The sequence below is a fragment of the Simochromis diagramma genome, unplaced genomic scaffold (genome assembly GCF_900408965.1).
Source record: "Simochromis diagramma unplaced genomic scaffold, fSimDia1.1 OVJJ01000646.1, whole genome shotgun sequence".
Lineage (NCBI taxonomy): Eukaryota > Metazoa > Chordata > Actinopteri > Cichliformes > Cichlidae > Simochromis > Simochromis diagramma.
The window spans coordinates 6,037,114-6,061,113 of NW_024387279.1; the positions used below are offsets into that span (position 1 = coordinate 6,037,114).

The window sequence follows — 24,000 nt, forward strand, 5'->3', positions numbered from 1 at the left end:
AGACATTTTAATAAACAAATATAATTCTGGATAAACCTCAGCTTCTGCACAACCAAGTGGTAAAACGCTACAGCTGTTTCTCATGGGCTAGAGTTATAAATCTCTGTTGAATGGCTGGTTTAAGGGTGGGTGCTGAGAAGCAGCTGTACCTGTCTAAAAATAGCTCCAAGGCTGCTGCCGGACAGCGTGTTTTAAGCTCATCATGCAGTTTAGCACAAAAGTCCTATCAACAATACCTTCCACCTGCATTAGCCCGAGCGTGGCCCCGAATCAGCATTACAACACAGGAAGTGTTGTGCAAACTGAGCGTCCGCGCATGTCCCTGCGCCTGACTCATACACCCAAACAACGGCCAAATCCTGACCACATAATTCAGACACACTTCATTTTCCAATGAGCTGAGCATTCATTATCAGCGTGCGGTGGCCTGAGGCAGAACAATCCCTCCTCGGTGTAGTGACAGCCACCGGCCGCCCTGATGGAAAACAAAACACAAGGTGGCACAGAGAACACGAAACCGTTATGACAGGCCGGATTACACCGAGTAGTAAGCACATTTTATCAGTCTTTTCTTTTAATCAGAACAGACTGAAACTCCTACATGCAGCCGGTTTTGTTAGGAATGCAGGTGCATGTGCACGCAGAGCACACACTGTTTGTGTGTGCTCTGCGTGCTCACACCTGTTCGGGTGTACAGTAGGGTCAACGTAATTGCTTAATGCAGAGCCTGGCAGCGTTTATGGATGCCAAACTGCGCCTGTGGGAGTCACTAAAGCCCACAATCTGACTAATGAAGGCCAAGTAATCAAGCTTCAGACTCATCAACCATGTTTGCAGTAATTAAAAGGTTTATGTTCAGGATCAGGAGAGCTGTTTGAGTCAGTGTCAGAAGCCAGATTGGATGTTTATTATTTCCAGGAGACGAAGCCAAAATCGAAATATTTGACACAAACTCCACTGATCTAATTGTTCATTTAGTTTATATAATAACACAATCTGATCATAAACGCAGCGAGCTACAGTCTTCGCATTGACATTCGGGCACGGAGGGAGCACACGTAAATGTACACCATGATGGATATAAATCCAATAATCAATTGTGTGCTGACTGCTGTCTGTCTGCATCATCCTAATCTATTCTGTCCTGTGGGACTGTGTGGGGCTGTGAAGAGGACAGTAGGTTAAAGACTACACGCATCCTGGTGAGAATCCCACAGAGAAATAAACACTAAATGTTGCACATAATCAAATTTTACCAGAGCAATTCACGTAACGGTTATTTTACATCTGTGATCTCTGATGATTCCCAATAATAGAGTCAATAACTGAATGAGAGCTGAACACAGTGTTTGTGTTAGGATATAATGTTACACCTTGTCTCAGACATGCTGATATCCACAAGGATTTCCTAGCAGAAGTTCGGCCTCTGCGGGTCTCCGGGGATCATGACTGACCTCATAAGGACATCAGATGCTGGCTGTTTGCTCACCATAATCTGGAAATGAACACAGTATTACAGGATCACCAGGACAAAACCAAACAAAAATATCTAAAATGAATAACCATTAGCATCATAGTTTATCAAAGTCTTCTCAGAAAGCGATGATTTATTTCAATTTAAGAAATACGTCTTTGGTGTTTCCAGAGTGTCACCTCTTCTCTGTAATAGAAGCAGAACATACAACAGACCAGTGAGCGTGCTTTAGTTAGGGACAGGGCTCTCTCTGGTGGCAGAGTTTTGCTAGTGTTACAGTTAATGTTCGTCGTAAGAGGGATTCTGGTAAATGTGTTAAGCTATGCACTCTCAATTAAGAAGAAAAAAAAATCAATTAAAAAGCAAATCATAGCTATAGTTTTTTGTTATTCGTCCCATGTGATGAGGAATACGGGAGCTTTTCTGTTTACCAGTGAGCCGAGCCTAATGCTGTGGGTGCGCACTGCTGTGTTGTGGATCCCCCACTGCTTCCTTGATTACAGCCAGTGGTTGCTTTGCAGCAGCCAATTAAAATCAAATACCATTCTCTCACATATTACCACCATTGTATTTACTTGTAGATCAATTCCCTTCAGCTGCGCCATTTTACATAATGAATGCAGAGGCTTTTGATGTGTTTGCCTGGTAGGGGATGAACGCACCACGGGAGGAGCTGATGGAGGGCCTGCTGTTCTTACCTTTTTGCCATTTGATAGTCAGAAGTGTAGGCTTTATTAAGACTGAATGGTAATAATGTGGCGTGCTGTAAATGGCAGACCTTTGCTACCTTGATGAATCTTTTGAAATTCATCAGAAAAGTTGCATTTATCCAGGATATGTTCATTGTTATTGTGACATTTCAGTGCATTTCTCTGTAAATCCCACCTAAAGCTAATTTAGGATTTTCTCACACAACTGTTGGAACAGTACCAATTTCTATTAATCTGCTAATTAGTTCATTCATTATCTGGTATTAGATGAACCATCTCAGGGGCCTTTCACAGGAACAAACAGGTACATTGCTGAATTAATAAAACAGCATGAAAAAAAACCCCAAGCAGTACAGCCCTTTAGTAAAAAATTACAAATCCAGAGTATCTAGAGTACTTATTATAGAGGAAGAAGTCTTCAATTTATTTGTATATTAAAAGCTGGATTGTTGTTACCTGAAAACAGAGAGCATATTAATGATGCAGATGATTTCGAAGGAGCTTCAGGTAACTGATCTGCATACAGGAGAGTAGTTTCTTTTGTCGTGTTTTCCGCCCTTCACACTATTTGTTTGTTTGTTTGTTGCTCGTAGGAGGGGGTGGGGGGTCATCTGATTGTTGGGGATTCTCTGCTTTCTCTGTATTATTGTACGGTCTCTACTTTATAATATAAAGCACCTTGAGGCAAATTGAATTGAATTTCTGTAAAGCAATGCCTTGTACGGCCCAGTAGTTAAGTAGATACTGATTAAACAAATGATCACCAGATCTCAGTCCAAGTGTATACAATCAGCAGTGCTACTTTTATTGTTATAGTGTAATTTGTCAAGTGGACTAATGTGTCTATAAAACTCTACTGCGCAATGAATAGTAAACACTGAGTTTTGCTTTAAAACATGCCACAAAAGGTTTAGTTCCTCACATTTAATCCAAGTGCATAAAGAAATGTAGTTAAACCTGAGAAGATCTCATGGCGCACACAATCCTTTCATTCTCCCCTTTGTGTATTAAAATCACACTCTCCTATCTCTTCTCGGTTAAGCCATCTGCACACGTTGTTGTGGAGCAGTTGCACCTTGACTTCTCGGTGTAGTTGAACATTAGTCACATAAAGCATGGTGTGAGTAACACATTTATAACAGAGCGCACTTTCAGACCACAGCCAAGACACTGGTGTGTTTTGGGCATTTTACAGTGGGACCTTTGTGCTTAACCTTTGTGCTATACGAAGACTGAAACACTGTTTGTGCCTAGCTTAGCGACACATTAAACAAATGAACAGCCGTGATTCAATTTTTAGAGCTCTGCCCAGATGACAGCTGAGTTCTTTCTTTTTTGTGACTAAAGCATAAAAAGCTGTTGTTTCAGTTAAACTGTTACTTGTTGAGAAAAATCTCTGTGAAAAATGAATCTAAAATGGAACAGAGGAGTAAGAAGTTATATTTTTTTTTTAAATTCCATCTGTGTGTAAAGAAGCGTTTACTTATGATTCAACCTAATCTACACTTGTGTTCTGCGGTGCTGTTCGTTCTCCAGATCCACCCTGGACAGAGACCGTGATTGCCAGCGTAATCAGCAAAAGGTGCCAGTATCACAGATGCTGTCTCTCAGCTAATTGCATGAAGGCACGGCGGTGCACGAGGCGCAGGTGCTCGCTCTTTTCGTGAAGTCACTTAAGTGCGGTTTGCCTCCTTGTGTATGCTGGAACTTCTGAGCAAATATTTTCCGAGCTCTGTTGTCTCCCATTTAAACAGCATCGAGGATAAAAGAGACAACAACAAAAAAAAAAGGAAATGTGGAAGCAAAGCAGCAATACAGCAAAATACTACTTTATTTATCTGCAAGGCACAGCTGCTCCTCGGGATCATGTTCCAATGTAACTACAGCAGACAAATTTGAGTTTAAAAAACAAAAAACAAAAAAACAAAAAAAAAAAAAAAAAAAAAACAGTGCTTATATTCGTTTTCTCTCACACTTCAGCAGATATGACTCCATTTTAACCAGCTTAGTGTTACAATATTCACAGTAAGACATGCTTATTACATTGTCTTTGGTTAGAATTTCTGCCACGTCAATGTCAGTTGCAGGTCTGTTACCTCTTTGGAAAGGATTGTTTCAACATGGGAAGGACAAAGGATGAAAAGAAGGAGAAAAAAAAACGGGCACTGCAGAAAATTAGACAAAGAGAATAAAGCTGAAATTCTCCTACATAAGCCAACATGATTTATTTAGCACAGAGAAACTTTGTAACATTTCCCTCCACTACCCACCACCACTAAAATCCCCGAAGACAAACTAGTGTACACATCTGGCTCTTGGCCATGTTCCCATGCCCGCACTGTCAGCAGGCATTCTGGGATTGGGTTCCTGCACACAGTCTTTGTGTATCCTCTGACTGCCACGAGCGCCAAGCCCCTGAGTCACGTTGGTGACGTCCACCAGTTCCCGCCTCTCGGACAGGGCGGTCACCATGTGTTCCAACTTGGAACGGATGGTTGTGTAGTGGTGCTGGCGCTCTTTGGTCAGCTTGCGGAAGCAATCCTTTAAAGTGGTGTCTGGAGCTGCCTGGGTGGGCACGGGCTGTCTGGAAGACACCAAGTGGGGAGAGGTGTCCTGGCTCGGCCCTCTGCTTATTTGAGTAATGATGCTAAGATGCTGCGGGAGCTGCAGGTCGGTCTGGCTTTCAGCCTCCGTCACCGACCGCCTCGTCTGAGTCGACACGTGGCAGGTGCTGGGGGTCTCCGTCTCTTTTTCTGCTTGCTGCTCTGCAGAGAAATGTGGAGTCGTGCTGCCAGCAAGGATCTCCTCCTGAACGTGCTGCCGCTCCATCCAGTCGTCGTTTAGAGTCGAAGTGTCAGACTCTGGGCTGGCTTTATGTGGAGATGCGGGGTCACAAGGTAGCTGCAATGCTAGCGTTTGTGGCTTACGGCTGGGCGTGCTTGTCAGACACGCTGGCCTCTCACTACGCAGGTGAGGGGAGGAAGCAACTGAGTGTTTGAGGTGCTCAAAGATGCCGCTGTTGCGGACACTTGGAGGTCCGTGAGTGTTTATGGGTAGAGACTGGGCATATAGGATACGAAACTCCTCATCAAATTTCTCAGTTATCTGACCAGAAAGCTCAATCAGGTTGCTGCTGTTAAGTTTGCCATCAGTCCAGTTGAACCTGAATTGAATTTTAAGCACATATAGCTGAAGGTAAGAAGCAGACCCAGCAAGACGGATGCATAACTTTACAGTCTAATAAATCAGGAGGGCACGATGGCTAGTGGGCTCTTACCTGTAGGAACCTGTAGCCACTCTGTTTCCATCAACCAGCATGAACCTCTCGTGAACTTTACCCGTAATCCTCGCTCCGGATCTCATGTAATAAGTTGTGCCGGTTATAGTTCGCACCTTCATTTGCTGCAAAGGATTAGGGACATGTTTTGGGGGGTTTTTTGGGATGCCATCTGATGCTCATGTTGTGCACACAGAGCCGTGCTTGTCTTAAACGAACCAGCTACATACCCGAAGGTCATCCAGGCGAACGTTGACATTTTTGCACATCTTGAGGAAAGCGGGCACGCACGACTGGTCCAGCAGGATGTAGACAGGGACTCTGCGCTGGGAGCAGGCCTCCTGAAGGTCCTTAAAGATATCCAGGTCTGTCAGGGAGTCTGTAACTATGGCAATCACCTGCAGTGGAAAATTACAGAGGTAATATAATAGAATTCTCTTTTCGGGGGGCCGCAGCCGTGCTCTCGCAGATGTAACACATGATTGTGTTTTCATTATTATCAAATACAAGGCCCTATTCAAACAGAGCCGTGAATCTCTGTCTGACACACTCCCTGTAATGTGTGTGCTGATGAGCTTTCTATTGACTGTGGTCTGTTACCATGGCAATCGGCAGTAACGCTTGGTCAGCAAACAAATGACTTTTATACAGGAGACAAGTAGGTGCACTGTAGGGTTTGCCTCATTTTTCCCCAGCTTTGTTTTGCACCCAGATTTCTCCTTTTTCACAAGGAGGAATGGAATTTGACACGCTGCGGTAAAGGTTGCATGTCGAGGATTAGACACGGACGTTTACATATCTTAGATTTATCGCTTCAAACTGGTGTTTTATCCACACGCAGCTTTGTCATTTGTACCACGCCTTATTTGGATGATGTTTGTGCGCGTGTGTGTGTGTGTGTGTGTGCTTTGGGTTGGGGGATGCTTGTTTTCAAGAGGCAGCATAGAAGCAGAGTTAAAATTCATAGAAACTCAGGAATGGGGCCGTTCCTTTGAGATGACCACCAGCAGTGCATGCTCACTGTGTGCTGTTACAGTCAGTGGCCTTCTTTGTACAATAAAGACATTGTGCAGTGAGTGGTGTAACATTACAAAAGAACAAACAATCTTACAGCTCGACCAGGATTAGAATATTTTTAGAAGGACTGGCCCGGCTGTCGGCACATAACATGCACAACACCACCGTTAAGCTCTAAACCTGGGAGAAAATCCAATGTTTGAAAACATTTCTAGCGAAAGAGGGAATGGAGATGAGCGAAGCAAGTCGAGGCACATCTGGTACGCAGGTTCTACACAGGCCTGAGGTGCTACAAACTCCCTCTCTCCTCGTGCAGGAATGTCTCTTTTCAAAACCAGAGGCTGTACTGACAGCTCCCGTCAGGAACATCACATTAAATATTCATGCTTTGTTTTTGTTTGTTGCATTTCCCCCCCCCCGTCCTTTTAAGGTTGGTGATTTCTTCTAATACAGATTTCAAAGCACAAACTTCTAAAATTCTAAGTGATCAAGGGAGTTTCATGTGGACAATGGAGCCTTTATGGAGACTTTTTTTTACGTTTTCCCTCCAGAAATGATGCAAAAAAAGTGTCTACATATACTGGCTTACTGACTGTGTGGTTGTTGTGGTGGTGATGGGGGGGGAGATAAAGCCCAGGTGATAAATGTCACCTGACAAAACCAAAATAAAAGTCCTGTTTTAGGATAATAACGCACAAATAAGAGGACTACCACAAAGGACTGTGCAAAAATAATGGTGTAAAAAACAAACTTCAAGTGAATATCACATTTCAGTGTGATACAGGATACGCATTAAAGGACAGTTTATTTTAAGGGCATGAAAAATAGAATGAATGACAGCAGATATGTGCGTGTGCGCGGGCCTGTGCGTACCTCTCTGGCACTTTTAATCATGCGCCTTACAGCCTCCTTGCAGCTGTAAATGCATTCGCCGTAGCTGGGCTGGAAGTGCGCCACGGCCCGCGTCACTCCCCGGTAGGAGCCCGCTGTGAAGGCGGGCCATCCGAGCTCCAGGAGCGGCGGCTCCACGTCTGACACCTCTGGGAAATAAGTGACCGAGGAGCAGTCCAGGGTGCTACTGAGCGACCGCTCGAGCGCCTGTTCCTCCCCGTGGAAAGACGAGCACCGCGGTGGCACGGCGGCGCTCCTGATCTTTTGGATCTCATCGTCCGACAGAAAGTTGGGGATCCTCTCTCTCACGAGAAAGTCCAGAAAGTTATCAAGACCCCCGGACAGCAGCTCCTCCAGAGCCAGCCGGTGCCTCTCATTATACACTTCCTGTAGGTTCAGCTCGTCTGTCCCGCGAGGTTTTGGACCAAACCTCAGAGGTGAGTCGTCCAGGCACTGAGACAGGGCCATCGCCGCGTCTCCCGCTTCCTTTTACCTGAATCACACAGCAGCGGGCAGGTAACGCTTTGACCTGCAGGAAGGAAATTTGTATTTTGTTGCTTCCCTCCGTTCGTGCTCGACGTGGATCCGCATTGGCTGCGGGGTGGTTGTCAAACCAGAGCGGCGTCACCAGACTCGCCGAGCCAGGCTGTCAGTGTAATGTAAAGGTTGTCTGATTGGCTCATTTGGAGGAAAACAAGCCTCCTGTACGTCCCTCTGCTACCCTGATCCGGTTACACCGCAGATAGCAGGGATCACCAGAGGTCCCACTCCTACGCTTTTTCGTGATATCGTGTCTCTGAGGATTCATTTAGCTCGTTGTTCAACGTTTGTTTGTTTTGTTTTGTTTTTTATAAAAACACAGTTTATTAAGAAAATAAAAATGCAGACTCTCTGACTTTAGATGGAAGTAAAAACACAGGAAGCAGTTCACTCATCTGTCACAGTGAAACTCAAGATTAGGACAATATACCACAATCTATTGAATTATAGTAATATTTCACATAAACTTTAAAATCTACATATTTATGGAGTGATGCAGTTAAGAGAAAATAATTGCAGAATATATATTTTTTTAACCTGACAAGCCGGTATAACCAGAAGAGAAGCAGATCCACTAAGTTCCACCAGATCACAAACCGTCCACTAAAGCAAACAAATACTCTACAGCTCTGAACTCAACATGTGTCTTTTAACCTTACAGCACAGCATGCACAAGTCTTATTCCTGCACACCGGACCTGCTGGTTGACTTGTCTTACTTTTTTTTCTTTTCTTTTCTTTTCTTTTTTTTTTGCGATTCATCTTCTTGATAGATTATCTTTGTTTTTCCTGACTGTAGGCAACGTCTAAACCCAGTGAGGACAAACTGGGAGGGGATAGCTAATCCATGTTCCGTAAATACTGGAGGCACGCATTTGTCCTATATGTTCTGACGCTGTTTTTGTATATACTGTGGGCATCCGGCTGCAGGCACTCTACTTGTTTCATATACACATAACCTAGTTTACACATGCCTAAGAAGTTAGGCTACTGCAATACTTTTAAGTAGACACGTGTCCATATTGTTTGTCCAGTGGATTAGTGGATTTAGTGACCTTATCATACTTAATATTACCACGTAAACATGTCCTCATGTATCTTTGATGCCGCTTGTTGATATGCTTTCCATTTTAAGTCACGATTGCTCCCTTTTAGGTATGCTGTTTTACCATTAGCCCTTAAATTCACAGCTTTTCTGTTTAACGCTCGTCCGATTTTTTTCCTGTGCGCTTTTACGCGCATGAGGCCAACAAGGTCACAAGGGTCACGGCCGTACAAACCCTTTTCCCTTTACATTGCGAATAACTACCACTCCTAATTTGAATAAAGGGAAATGTGTTCTTCTGTTTCAAGTTAAATGCAGACAAGTCCAATTAGGCTACAGTTACTGTGCGTCTGCGTAAATTGGTGTTATCACTATTATGCTTGTGCGTAACTGTCTATTTTAAGCTGGTGGTCTAATAGGCCTGTGCTTTAAATGACAATTCCCACAACGATTAATATTCATAGTAGCTCTTCAAGAGTATTTTTTTTTAAAGATGACAGCCATCTATTGAAAAAAGCATGTGACCTAATTAGGGTTATCTTTTGGGTGATGAAGCTCAGTGAAACGGGAGATGAATGAACTGTCAAATTCCAAATATACACAATACAAAACATCTGATCGGCCTGCTTTGTATTGTAGCTTATGCCATTGCAGCTACTTATAACCCGCGTGTGTTGAATGCACTGCCTTACCCCTATAACGATATACCCAAATGTGCGCTGGGCTCAGTATACGTACCCTCCTCCCCCTTCCACACACACACACACACACACACACACACACACACACACACACACACACACACACACACACACATCCCCATCTCATCCCCGCCCCTCTCCAAAATTTTAGATGAAAGGGCTTTTGGATTTTGGATGACGCTCTGTATCACGTGTTCATAGGAAATACACTCGCTATAATTTTTTTGGAGCAGCCTCGTCCTGCACCGCCGACCATAGTTGTTTTGCAGTCTTCATACAGTGTAGCGGAGGGGTGGAAAGGTAATGTAATGTAATGTACCTTGCCGTGGTCACTGACGGGTTCACGCCAGTTCACCGGGTTCACTTGAGGAGAGCTCCCACCCCCAGCTCGCCTCCTCTTCTTCGCAAAGCGCAGCGATCGGAGCTAATCCAATATTATTCATTTATATATTAATGTCGGATTCCATTTTTTACCACCGACGGCTGAGGTAAGGACACATCTTATTCATCCGAAACACGAATACGTCTCGCTGGGTGACGAGGTGCGATCTCCAAAGTTGTTTACTGGAATTATGTGTCGCTATTGAATATTGAATTTTCATCTGGTGCTGTAGTGGAGGCAGTTTATATGAAGTCGCCAATGTATAAAATGGCGACAGTAGGTGGAGGAGGGGGGTGGAGGATTTTTTTGGGAATATTCATAAGGTTATATAGAGTGGCAGATCGCCTTTGGCAAGTCGGCTCCGAGGCGGTGTGTTGCCCCACAGCCTCGTGAATGGAGCGAAACGGGTTAACTCGTCAGTTTGTTACAGTTACAACCACGGATCCTCCGTCGGGCTCAAATTGCGCTCCTTCTCGCGCTATACAATGTGGCGTATGTGCTTATTTTATTGCACAACGCGCTCTGTTTCCCCCACTGTGCTGCGAGTGTGAGTGCTTTTACTTGTGAAAGACTTCTGAACACAGTAGTGTAGCAGGCTTGTCGACTGATTTTTTTTCTAAAAAAGAAAAAGAAAACAGCCTCCGAGTTCATAGATGTTCAAACTGTACGCCAAGTATCAATTTTCACCTATTGATCGCTCACTCGCTGCAAATTTATTTCTGTTGCCAGAGCAGAAAGGTAGGCCTGTATCTCTGTGCAAAGGACTCTTTTTCATTTCCTTCTCTTCCTCCTACCAACATGTGCTGGTGCCCTACACACACTCTCCCTCTCTCTCTCCCTCTCTCGCTCTCGCTCGGTCTCTCTCGCACACATACGATACATGTACAGTAGAGTAAGTAGAGCTTCTCTCTTGGCAGATATTTCGCAAATTGTGCACTATTAATGATCCATTGAAATATATATATATATATATATATATATATATATATATATATATATATATATATATATATATATATATATATATGTATGTGTGTGTGTGTGTGTGTGTGTGTGTGTGTGTGTGTGTGTGTGTGTTCGCTCCTGTAGGGCACATTGTCATTTATCTGCACATAAATATTGACCCAGCTTTGAATGCCATGTGTCTGTCTCTGGCTTTAGGGGAGGGACCTCTGCGCTGACTAATGTTGCCTCTGTGAATCATTTGTGGGTCCAGTGTCCATAGCACAGGAGACAACCCCAAATTATTCAAGCAGTCAGCTAGACAGGCATGGTTCACGGGTAATTTTTGGAATGTATTTTAATTGTTTAACCATGCGAGCTTATTAGAAATGACGTTGGGTCATGGAAATGACTGCGCAACTCTTCTGCCACAGAGGTTTTCCTCAGACTGGAGGTGTTTTTTGGGGCTGTGTGGGGCACAGTCCAGTCTCCAGTTAACATTTCTGCACTCCAATAGTTAATTTGCAGGCTGTGTGATGACCAGCAAAAACAAAGGTAAATGAGCTCTCGCTGTGCTGCTCCGGCAGACCGGGTTCAGCTTTGGCCCGGTGAGTTGAGTATGTGTGGAGGTTTTCACTCTAGCAGGACACTTACACCGGGGGAATGTCAATTCCCTTTTGTGGATCCCTGGGAACGGTCTTCCATCTCCCTTCTCGGAACTGCTCTAATGAGGCCAGGCATATTGCCTTTCATCCCGCACTCCCTGCAATTAGGCACAGCTCATAGTTTTCGTCATGGCCACAGCGGAGTGTTTGTATACACAGACACAATGTAGTGGGCCAAGAGTGCCCACTCCCCTCCAAAAAATACAGCATCTCTGCCCATGCCATCCCTCCATATACCTGGCATACTGTACTTTTAAGGATGTGGTGTTCTGAGTTCCAATAGCAGTCGCTGTGGATGTTATGTTTGTGTGTGTGCCTCCCACAGCTTAAAACGAATCCCGTGCCAGAGAATACCAAGGAAGGTCATATGGTCATGATTTGCAGATTTAGCTGACATGGAGTGTATAACATTCCTTGGGTTCGGAGAAGAAAATCAACTATCTAATGCCAACCAGATCTATTTCCAGCCGTTTTATATAAACAAGCATTCATGATAGCGGCATACCTCATGATCCTCACAGAGAATTCTCCAACACACAACACCGAGTCCTATTTCTCCCACCAAAAAGGTCGGCGTTCAAAGCAGGTTCACTTTTATTTGGGTCTTTCATCCTTTTTGGTTTTGCTTTTGTCAGCGGACCAATGCCGTATCGAAGCCCGGACCGCTCAAAAGGCTCACTAAAACAGCATGTTTGCACAGTTCCAACCAAAAGAAACGTCCGTGCACTGATGGGTGGGAAAAAACCTTGGGGCTAGTGGGGAAAAAGAGCCCCTGCCACTTTTTCTGTCCCATGCAAGAAAGGTTTGGTCAGCAGGAGCTGGCATTTACCAGGCTTTGGCAGTTAGAAGAGGCTGTGATGTCAGCCATTTTAGGATGGACAGTACAATGTGCGGTATGCCGCCATCTTTCTTCCTTTTCTTCTTAAGTTGCCAAATGAATGCCTGTAGTCTTGGCTACAAAACTGAAGAACTTATTCATGAAAAGTGATTTTTAAAAAGATGCATGACTCAGATTTTTTTTATTTATTTATTTTTTATTCTCAGCGCACCACCGTTTACTCGTCTGTCATTCATTTGGGTCACGGGTAGAAGGGTTGGCAGAACAATGTAGACATTTCAACAGCGAGCGGTCATATTAACACAAAACAGGGCCGTCCGAAAAAGATGCCGGCAGACAGGCAGAGCGCGGTAGGTATGTACTGTACCGCCTCGGTCACCGGGCCTCCGCGCAGATTTAGCAAGATAAAAACAGTGACGGGAGGTCATTTGTGTCCCGTTCAGCTGTGATATTCCTTTCATCGGCCCGTCACACGCATGAGAACAGTGCGGCAGAGTTTCTTTTTTTCCCCACAATGTGATCGAGAGGGGGAAAAAAAGCAAAGTTGTTGCTGCAGACCTCACCCAAAGTTGACTGAAAGAGACTTGAACCATGAATGGAGTTTTCAAAGATGGCTGGCGGGGCATGTGGATTAAGTTTGTCCTGCACCGGATGCAGTCCAAGGAATTACGCACGCACGCACGCGTGTGTGTGTGTGTCTTGAGGTTGGGTGGGTGTGGATGAGTGACTCTGCTCTGTGTGTGTGTGTGGCATGGTGGGCAAGGGGAAGAGAGGGGTTGCCATGGCGATGTTAACACATGAGTGGCACCACCGACTGGTCTCCCAGTGGACGAGGCTGCAGTCATGGAGGTAAGAGGGGGGGCGGCGTGCGTGAGGAGGAGGAGAAGGACGTGGACGAGCTGGCTGACAACACCTGCGTCTCAGACATTCAGACACTAATACGCACACAAACACACCCATGGAAAGGAAATAATCAGAGCCCACAATGGAGACTGAGACCACACACTGAAACCTCTTCATATGTCTTCGGCTGGACGGGCTGTGGAGAGACCTGTGCGCTCTGTCAGCGTAGTTCTAATGACCCTGATGTCTCTGAATTGTTTTTCAGCACACGTAACGCTGGAGCACGACACTCACGCTGGCACGCACGCACAAAGGTGTCCCCAAAACTGAAAGCTGCCCCTCATTAGATGTCAGGAAGGAGCAGCGCGTCATGACGGACACGAGATACGAGCAGACGCGGCGGAAACCGAACAATTCGACAGTCGGCCGCGTAAAGGCTCCCAGCACTGGGTCACGTTTCCCTTATAAATGAGGCGCCATTGTTCCCTATCTCTTCTCTGTGCAAGACAGTAATTGCTCTCTGTCTCTGGCTTATATTTGGGTGTCCAGCTGATCCACTCACATGGCGTTAATCTATTTAATGGACGTTTGGCAGGAAAGATTCCTGCTAAACAGATTTTTTTTGATCATTCAAATGTATCTGTCAGGAGTCCCCCCCCCCCCCCCCCCCCAATCCACCCCAACCCCCAGCAGACAGAAAGTCTTCTTTTTTTTTAACAGATTTTTTTTTTTTTGAAGGAGTCTCTCAAGACAGCCGTGGATCACTGTCACAGCAAATTACACACAAAATAAATGTTGTCATAAGTGCGAGAATTTATTCCTTTTCTTTTTCCTTTTTTTAGCTCTTCTGTGACTGTCACACCGAGAGACTCCTTGCCAGTTATTCAGTTCAAAGAGAAAGATTTTTCAGAACGGTGCAGGTGCTAAATGTTGCGGAGGTGAGGTGGGAGTGTGTGAGGACCAAGCGTAGAGAGTTGCGTGCCTACAAGCGTGTCAGCGGGGAGGAATATTGAAACAGCACAGCCTGTCATCATCGTCAGTCATCCTCACACTTCACTCCCAAATGTCTGAGTTCTGTCTTCCTTTGTCCTTCTCCCTCCTCCAGCCTTCGCGTTCTCATTCATGTGAACGGGCGGCACAACACAAACACCAATCTCTGTTCGCGTCAACTGTAGGTGACCCAACAATCTGGGAGTGTTTGAATCAGTCGTCAGACTGTTTTGAATTAAATTTTAATGTCTAGCAACCACTTTGCAGCCTCGCCTCCCTCTTCCGCTGGCAGCAGCTCGCTGTAGATTGGGCATGGTTTTTGTTTTTTTGTTTTTTTCCCCCTTTTTTTTCGTGTTGTAATATTGTAATTACTGCAGCAGTTTATGAGGTGATGGATGGGAATACATGCTGCTCTCTTTCAACTGGTTTTTTTTTTTGGCATGGAAAAAAAAAGGTGGTAGCACTCACGTGGTTGCCATTTAAAAGTAGACGGGGATATAATTAAATATTAATGAGATGTAAATATAATATTGTTATGGAAATGATGGTGTAAGAGCACATGAGGCTGCTATTAAATCGGGTGGAACGTATAAACCCCATCAGAATTTAAACCTGGCCTAATCCCATTTGTTTGGAAACGCTTGTTTTTTGGGGGGAGGAAAGAAAAAAAAAGTGTAACGGTGTAAACGTGGTTTTAGTCCAGCGAGCGAGGACTCTCCGTTTCTCCCCCTTTGGAGCGTGGGTGTTCGGAAAAACACGTCTGAGAGCTCTGCTACTTTCCCTCACTTCAGATACAACTCCTCTGGTCAAATGAGATGAAAAGAGTTTCCTCCTCGTGTGCCCCCCCACCCCCACAGAGACGGTGCCACTGCGAGGACATACAACACACCGAGGACAGTGATCGTCTGAGCGTTGTCTACCTCGCCGCTGAAACACAAGGCCGGGCTTTTCAGAGGGAACCATTCAATGGCTCCCTGTCTGGGAAGCCCTTGTCTTGTGTCTGCTCGCACGTCTCGCTCGCCAGATAAAGCAGCCCATTCTTTAGATAGGTGACCTGATTCTTTATGTAACCTTTCTCAACTTTTGGCTTGTTTCAGGTTTTCTCATGCAGGAAGTGGAGTGTTTCTCTCGGGGAGGGGAGAGCGTCTGTACTGGGCCGGCGTCTGTCTCGTCACAGACCGGCATCCCTTGCAGGGGCTGCTACGCCAGTCGCAGCCCACAGCCAAAATTACAGTACCCTCTCCGTGAGTTTAGTTTCAAACACATCCTGGCACATAATGTGCTCTCTGTTGGATGAGCGCAGCGATTGGGGCAGCTCAGACAAACGGAGCCAGCGCTGATTTTTCGCTGAGTTCTATAGCATAGGAACATCTCTCGCACAGATGTTTCAGATGTGCATGACTACATCCCTCTGCTGCATGAAAGCTGACTTCTAAATCCCTCGTTCCGTGGAACAGGCTCAGTGAACCCCGTGTCCTCACCAGGGGTTAATCGAGTGTGCCGTCAGAGAATATCATGACCTCTCTGGCGGCGAAACATACAGCACATGCCCGCGTCTGGATGCAGTGAACCGGGATTACTGCATAAGATGCTGGTGACCTAGTTTTTTTTTTTTGTTGTTGTTGTTTGTTTGTTTTGTTTTAATTTTAGTTTTTTCCCTCCTGTCAGAAAGCAGCAGCCATCAGTAGGAATGAAAAAGAGGTAGTTATAAGGAGGACGTCACAGCCTGTCTGGGATCAGTGTGTACTGTTGAGCAGTCATTTGAGGGTTTTAATTCTGGAACAGGTTCATCTTTTATTTACCATCCAGCCAGCCGTGGTGAACGCGCACGTGGATGCAGTAAAATGAAAAGTCTGTGAAAGTGCTCTTCAGTTAGCGCGAGCGCAGCGTGCCAAAAAAATATGTGCTGGAAGTATGTGAAACGATTTCCTTTGTAAGCAGCAAACGGCAGCACGCCGTGCTTGAGGTATGCCGGATTTGAAAGGAAAGCAGGTTTAGGGGGAAATTAATGCGGCTGATGTCGTTCGCAGGGCGATAAGCCTGTGGTAGAAGGTAAAGCTTAAGTGATATAGAAAGATGGTGATTGGATGAGACCCGTTTTCAGCAGCATGTCACACATCAGTGCCTCTCCAGTCTCAGAAAAGAAGACGGGAGTGAAATACAGAGGCTCTGCGCGTGTGTCAGAAGTTCATTCAGAGGGCAGAGGCTGCGGAGCTGCGCCTCTACTTTGATATTTTTTCATTGGGGGTTTTTTTGTGTTTAGCACTTACGGCTGGTAAAATGACTCTCAAAACCTCTCTACTGCAAATGCGGACTGCAGTGTGTCTGTCATCTTGTCCTACAAACTTTGTTAAATATTTGCGAGAGAACAGAGGCACGTTTTATAAAAACGCCAAGAAGGAAGAGGGGTAATGTTGAAGACTGAAGTGACAATCCATATCCATCCGTATAATTGGAGTGTTATAGAAAGGGAAAGCCTGTGGAAGTGTTTTGCTAATGGATTTGTGCACTCAGTGATGTGTGTATCGTGTTTGTATGCATGCACGCATCGCCATGCTGCTGGCTGAACAAATGCAGGATGAGACGGATTGAGCCGCCAGCTTGTATCTAGCTTTGGATGTGTTTGTAGTAACCTTATGAGAATATTTCAAGTCCTCAACAGTACTGTTGTCAGCTGGCTGCTGCAACACACACCAGACACGCGAGTCACCTAATTTCCATTTCCACATTACATTATGCCCGGAAGGTACGCCGTAACATGCAATGTAAAACAAATGGCTCACATCCAAGAGTGGACTAATATTGTTCACTGAATTTAACCTTCATATGTTTGCTGTATAGTAACAAACCAAAGAGGAACAGGGCGGGACGACCCGTGCATGTGACAGTGCAGAAATATAGTGCGGCTCTCCCCTTAAAAAAAAAAAATTAAAATCAAAAATCAGCTTTTTAAAAGAATTCTCATTTCTAATCGCACACGCACAATGACAAGGGAATATTTCTGTAAGACACAAATCTGTGCGCATATTTTGCATATTTGTGGTTGCTGAGACAATGTGAAAGAATCTGTGGGGTTAGATACAGTGAGCACTATCAATTTGCAGTGGAGTGCAGCTCACTCAGCGGGTGCGAAAATCACCAGGGACAATATTTATTTAATGATATTAACCCTTTCCTGAATGCAGGAAACGGAGATCTCAGGACTGAAAGGAACCCAGCACCATTATGTTAACACACTACCTTTATCTTTATTTTACCAGCAAGCAGCATTTTGATGATGTTTTGTCAATATGGCAAAGCTTTACTAAATACATTTCAGAAGTGTTATCAGCTACAAGAAGGGACGATCGTAAGGCAGCTGTGGGGGAAAAAAACAAATATCAGTGAGATTAGTCATTTCTGACTGCGTGTATTCAAAGTGCGCGTGTGTGTGTTTTACTGTCTGTTAGTGAAGCTCTAAATTATATAATAATATACTCGTTACTGGAAAGCTTTCTCATATTTCCTATGCCTTTCTCCTTGATATATTTAATGCTAAATATTTTTCGGCATTTATGAAATCAGCCTAAAATCATTTTAAAAGATGAATAATAACCAATAATTTGTGCATGATCTCTGATCACTTTTAAATAATCTGCCTAGCGAGCGAGATTCATGTTACCTCGTTCTGTACGGTAATTTAAGGTGACCTTCCTCTTTGATTACGATCATAATAAAAAAAATCTTTTACAAAAAAAAAAGCTCTTGACTCTTTTACTTTGGTGCTGTAATTGCTGATAAATACACTTATCACACTGAATTTCCACCTACACGTATTACCCTGTGTGGAGCTGTTAGCGTCCTCCGCACTGCGCTCACTGTAATATGTAAAAATGTTTCATTCTTTTCATTTGGAAGCATAGACCATATACCTGCTTTTCATCTTTGTCAGGTCTTTATCTTTGATTTGCATGACATTCAAGTTTAATGAATAAATGTAATTATCTCACATTATATTCCTCCGTTTTGCCTCCTCTCGTTGCTTCTTACTCGCTGTTTTTTGCACTTTTTAAAGATGAACGAATCACACCTCTCTCTTCTTTTGTACTCTTTCCTCACAGGTCCCCCGGGAGCTGTTAAACTTGTCCATGTGGCAGGAGTCCTAAAGTGGCAGAAGGCATGAAGCAACACTGTGATATCATAGTGGCTGGTCCATGACACTAAATTCCATTCAACCCTCTCCACTATCCACCCGCCCTCTGTTCTCATCACACCGGACAACCAATCACTCACGCTCCCATTTACACAAAGCTGCACCATGGCCAGCAAGAGGAAATCCACTGTACCCTGCATGATACCATCCAAATCCAAACATGTGCGTGAGGAAATCATACTGGGCTCGCTACCAGAACTCCTACCAACAATCCCAGAAGATAGCATACTCAGCATCTCTGGAGAAGAATCTGGGCATTTCTCTCACAGCTCCTCCAAATCTGAAAGTGGCAGTGAGATGCAGAAAGGAGGCACGTACAGCTGTCTGACTTGCCGTTTCGAGTCCAGAGATCTCAACTACTTTTTGGATCACATGCACAACTGCCACTTAGACTTCAGGGCCCAGCCCACCTTCTACTGCCTGAATTGCGGGGTGTCAGTAGTCCGCTTCGAGGCTCTCGCTCTGCACAACGCCAAGGCCCACCCGAAGATAATGCAGGGCCTCGTTACTGCCTCTCTAGCCGTCAACAAGAGGGATGGCGTAACAACTGTGGAGCAAAGCCTTTTCACGGACAGCGGAGAAGACTACAGAGAATCTGGGATCTCCCTCACCAAAACACCAATTGCAAAGATGATGAAAGCCAAGGGGGAGCACAAAAAGATTGTGGTTTCTCACACTGTGGAGGTACGGAAGATTGACACTGGAAAGGATGTAGACCCCAGCATGCTGACAAATGTGCCTGAACTCCAAAACGGGGCTCTCAGTATTTCTGGTGCCCCAGCTATGCCGAGGACCACTGTCACTCACGTGATTGCGACGACAGTGTCCAACCAAGTCTTTCACCAGCACACTCCCTCCCTTTACTCTCCCCCCTCCTCTGATTCCAATAAAGACCTTCCAAAGGTAATGATCCCCCTCAGCAGCATCCCCACCTACGATGCCGCCATGGACACCAGCAGCTTTCTCAAGACATCCTTTGGCAAGTTTCCCTACCCGACCAAAGCAGAGCTCTGCTACCTAACAGTGGTGTCAGAGTTCCCCGAAGAGCAGATCAAACTGTGGTTTACTGCCCAACGACTCAAGCAGGGCATAAGCTGGTCTCCTGAAGAGATCGAAGAGGCCAGAAGGAAGATGTTCAACACCGTGTTCCAAGGTGGAGCACCCAAGAAGCAACCGACCACACCACGGCACGTCAATCACATCGTAACCCACCACACTGTAACTGCCCATCCAGGCTCAAAAGGACCAAACTTTCAGATGGCCAAAGTTCCATACAGTGGTGTAAAGGCCAGGTCTGTCGGAGTCATAGCCACACAGGCCAGCATGTCAACCAACCCCCACATTACCCGGGTCTCGTATTCTACTCCGGTTGTCCCCCCAAAGTTCCCCTCTGTAGTCAGAACTACACAGGTACTGACCAAGAATGCTGAACCCACTGTGGAGCCGGAAAAGAGCAACGGCCTGGACATGGCTGGGAGCAGCGGTTGCGTCAGTAGCACCAGCAACATTCGAAGCAGCAGTAGCAGCAGCAGTTGCAGCAGTAGCAGCAGCATCAGCAGCTATTCCAGCAGTAGTAATGGTGTTGACAGTTTCACCAGGAAACCGGTGCACAACAGCGGCCCAGCCAACGGCATCAACAGCATTGCCACTTGCTCTGCCAACATTAGCAATAATGATGAGCACTGTGTTGCTGACACCAACGGCAAACCAAATGTCAAAAGCAGCAGTTTACCAATCGGATCGGAAGGTTCAAACAGTAACAAGTGTGAAGAGTCCATTGACAACACCAGCAAATCTAACATCACTTGTAACAATCATGACAGCAGCATCATCAGTGCACAAGAGCCAGCCCACGCCTCGAAGCCCGACGATGATCAAAACAATTACATCCACGTGACCAACAACAGCAGTATTAGCAGTGAATATCCCAGTACTACCTGTAATGACAGTGTCCCTAACCTGAATCATGCCAGCAAATCCCCAACGGAAAGCACCAGCACCACTGTCATTGCAAAAAGCAGCTCATCCATTATTGAAGAAGGTAAAAGCAACAAAGACTTTCCCATCAAAGGCATGTCAATCTTACAGCAGCTCATTAAGGAGGAGGACAAAAGCTGCCCCGAGCTCAAGCTTGACCCCATCAAGATCAACTTCAAGAGGCTGAAGATGACTGAACCAGAGGCTACATCAGAGAATGCGCATCAAGAACACAAGTCCGAAACTGCGGAGGGGTCGGCTTGTCAGGCGTCTTTTTCTCCCCCCTGGGGCCACAAGACCCCGCAGCAGTTGCACATCCTCCGGCAGGTTTTCTCCAACACCCGCTGGCCCAGCAGCCAGCAGTACGAGGAGCTAAGCATCCAGACGGGCCTTCCCAAGTCAGAGGTGGTGCGCTGGTTCAGCGACAGCCGGTACAGCCACAAGAACGGGCAGCTGAAGTGGTTGGAGAATTACCAGCGGCCGCCCGCGGAGTCGGAGGATGCGAGGGGTCGCGGAGATGCAGAGCTCGAGCCACCCAAGGACGCTCCGGCGGCCAAAAAGAAACTTGCTGAGCAAGACATGAACAAGCACCTTGAAGGAGAAGCAGGACTGAACTCAGGTCAGCGGGTTGTGTGGCAGGATTCATACTCACCGCTGATGGGCCTGATGGGATCCGAGGGGAGCAGCGAGCGAGGCCAGCGCGACGAATTGGGGCAGCCGGGAGCTTTGCAGGATCTCTGGTCAGAGCGAGCGGAGGACCACCAGCAGCCAGTGGCTAGTCAGTCACTCATTGAACAACAGACTGATTCCAATCAGGCCAGGTATTTGAGTCACAGCAATCCTTTTTGCACACCACTGAAACACATTTCACTCACAGTGCCTTGTGATATTTTACAAGCTCGGTGCTATTTATCAATCAAGAAAACAAAAACAACGTAAGGCAGGTGGAGTGATGAAAGGGTGACAGCTTGTTGTTTGTAGTGACTGCTGCGTGATGTACAGTAAAAAGAAAGCAGGAGAAGCGGGTACAAGTACTCATGCTGTGTAGCTTATTCAGGCAATCAAAGGTCTGTGTTTAAGAAGCTATTTTTAGATAAGTAGGAGTCTGGCCCGCTGAATTATAGATTGAGAGCGCATGCTAACATATGTGAATAAATCATGACAATTGCCTTTGGTGAGTTAGATTTCCGAGAGGCAAGACAAGCCATACGCAGGCGTCTTTTTACTGTGCTACCCCCCACCCCAAAAAAAAGCCCTTCAATTTTACAACACACTGCAGCAGTGCCATACAACCAGAATGATCCAATCGCATCCTCACGGTTTGTGTATGTTTTGTTTGCCTGTCTGTCTGCGTGTGCTGCTTAGCAGGGATCGCCTGAGGATGGAGATGCTGGAGGTGTGATGAAGCAGGCCTGCTCTTGCCAGAGGACCATGATGTTCAAAAGCTGGCTCGCTCCCCTGGCCGTGGTCTTAACACAAAAGAAAAAAAAAGAAAAAAAAAAAAAGAGTGTTCATAATGACAGCAGATGTGATTGTAGCTGGACCGTTGGACTCTGACTGTAACTGTGAATACCCCCCACCCCTCCTTCTCCTCCTCCGCCTCCTCCTCCTCTTCTTCTTCTTCCATCTGCCATCACTTCCTGCCATCGTCAAAAGAAAGAACTTCTCACCTTTGAGTCCTGTGATGTTTAAGCCTTTCATGCTTCTTTGTGGTTGTGTGGGGAGGGTGCACAATGAGGTCAGTACGAGGGATCAAAGACAAGAAAGAGAAAAGACGCACACTGACTGGAAAACTGACTTGAATGAGCGAAGATAGGGTAGGATAGGGCCGAGAGATATTGTTCTGGGGTCAGAGGGAGAAATATATATATATGATTGAAACTGCACTATAAAAGAGGGTTTGTACTGACTGGACAAACAAATGATGTGTCAAGGATATGTTATTGTTGGCTTTGTGATATTTTTTACTTTTTTAGCAACCAGTACTTCAGCACTGCCTTGAATTTTACTTTTTTTCTCCTTTATTTGGTTTTTCAATTCTATTTACTCTTCTATAGTCACTGTAAGTCCAGATGCAATCAAACATGTTTTATTTAGATCTGTATAAATGTTGGTGATCACTTTTGCAGTTCAGCTACACGCAAGAGACTATATACAATGCACTAATGAAGACAGCAATGCTAAAAAAAAAAAGAATCACACTGCTCCACAGTAAAGGTATTGACTGCTCCGTCAAGATCAATACACTACACTGCCCTGCAAACTGAACAGAGAGAAGCCTGTCACGCTAACGTTGCCTTACTCAGCTCTGTCCATGTGTTTATATGACCTGTCTGTCCATCACCTTGCTTTCCAGCTACTGTGCTGTCCAGAAGAGAAGAAGAAAAAAGATTAAAAAAAGATAAAACATGCCAGTGCATTGATGGTCACTGTTGGTCTATATCTGTGAAACAATCTTGTGCTGCTTTCTGTACACTTGGAGATGTTTAACTTTAAGCTGTAATTGTATCAAATATTGTTACTGGCAAAATGTTGTTTAAAGCAAAATTATCAATTTGATCCCTAGACACTGACAGAGTGAGATATTGTGCTAGCTAGAGAGCCAAATGAGGAGATCTTTGCTCTCCTCTGAATTTTCTTGTTTATATGAACATACAGTCACTACATGAATCCTACTAAGCTGCATCTTTGTCAAGCTGCTAATAGCTAAGAACGGTGCTATACCATCCAAAGTGAAATTGGAGGTTCATCTCCTACCAGCAGTGTATGCACTTGTGTCGAATGTTACAAATTTATTTTGGTTTGAGATAAATGGAATCTGGACTTACGGTGTTATGATGACTTAAACTTTTATGAAATAGTCTGATCATAAAGCACTGTTGTATCATCCTTTCTACACTTCTGAATCTTTACAGAATAAACTGAATACTCACCAAGCAGAACAGGCTCCTTTTTTCCCCCCCACCTCTTTTGTTCGGCACCTTGTGTTAGGGGTGAATATGAATCATGTGGTGTTAGTCAAATTATTCAGTGTGATGAATGTTCAAGCAGCATGCAATGTGCTAGGACTGGAGAAATGCACACAGCCTCACCTGCTGGCGAGCAGCTGACAATACAGTTTGTGCCAGAGATAAGGGGGCGGCAGGCAACACCCAAACATCTCCATGTCTGTAGTGTAGTCCTCCTACATCACATTCAGGGGGAAGCCTTCCAGTTTTTAATTTTTGTAACCCTTATTTTTGCCCACATGAATTTAATAACACCAGCTTGTTTTCCAGCTTAAAGTATTTCAGGGCTCTGTTGATTCAGTTCTCAGGGCTGTTCATGGATATAGGAATAAAATTTAGAGCTCATGTTTGTTCTCCCATTACAGGAAATAAAGTTGTGTTTAAGAATGCTGTAAATCGAGCAAGAGAGCCACCGTGGCTAAAGCTCCAAACCCAACAAGCATCTGTTAAGCTGGGGGGCCCTCCTCTGATCAGGGAGGGGGAAATAAATGCATCCATCCAGCCACTGT

The 24,000-nt window shown here is 45.2% G+C and overlaps 2 protein-coding genes across 6 annotated transcripts; one reads left to right on the plus strand and one right to left on the minus strand.

The window, feature by feature from the left end:
- The first annotated feature begins 660 nt into the window (after positions 1 to 660).
- Positions 661 to 23,422, plus strand: si:ch211-232b12.5 (zinc fingers and homeoboxes protein 3). 5 transcript variants are annotated; one of them, XM_040003300.1, is made up of 4 exons: positions 661 to 671; positions 10,070 to 10,142; positions 18,415 to 21,304; positions 21,849 to 23,422. In XM_040003300.1, the coding sequence occupies exons 3-4, from the start codon at positions 18,612 to 18,614 to the stop codon at positions 21,883 to 21,885; spliced, it is 2,730 nt and encodes a 909-aa protein (XP_039859234.1). In that variant the 5' UTR covers positions 661 to 671; positions 10,070 to 10,142; positions 18,415 to 18,611; the 3' UTR covers positions 21,886 to 23,422. The 5 variants fall into 5 exon arrangements, with proteins under 5 accessions (XP_039859234.1, XP_039859233.1, XP_039859238.1 ...); XM_040003299.1 differs by lacking the exon at positions 661 to 671 and having other exon boundaries at positions 9,808 to 10,142; XM_040003304.1 differs by lacking the exon at positions 661 to 671 and having other exon boundaries at positions 9,808 to 10,142; positions 21,852 to 23,422.
- fam83d (family with sequence similarity 83 member D) lies at positions 3,998 to 8,310 on the minus strand. The gene is made up of 4 exons (XM_040003305.1): positions 7,352 to 8,310; positions 5,692 to 5,859; positions 5,462 to 5,586; positions 3,998 to 5,347 (listed from the first exon to the last, which is right to left on the minus strand). Exons 1-4 carry the CDS (start codon positions 7,835 to 7,837, stop codon positions 4,480 to 4,482), a joined length of 1,647 nt encoding a protein of 548 aa, XP_039859239.1. The 5' UTR covers positions 7,838 to 8,310; the 3' UTR covers positions 3,998 to 4,479.
- Positions 23,423 to 24,000: the final 578 nt, after the last annotated feature.

Coding starts and splice junctions, on each gene's coding strand:
- fam83d (XM_040003305.1), bottom strand. CDS start 7,837: ATGGCCCTGTCTCAGTGCCTGGACGACTCACCTCTGAGGTTTGGTCCA. Junction 5,860..7,351: donor TGATTAAAAGTGCCAGAGAG/GTACGCACAGGC, acceptor TTTCCACTGCAG/GTGATTGCCATAGTTACAGA. Junction 5,348..5,461: donor GTGGCTACAGGTTCCTACAG/GTAAGAGCCCAC, acceptor AATTCAATTCAG/GTTCAACTGGACTGATGGCA.
- si:ch211-232b12.5 (XM_040003300.1), top strand. CDS start 18,612: ATGGCCAGCAAGAGGAAATCCACTGTACCCTGCATGATACCATCCAAA. Junction 21,305..21,848: donor ACTGATTCCAATCAGGCCAG/GTATTTGAGTCA, acceptor TGTGCTGCTTAG/CAGGGATCGCCTGAGGATGG.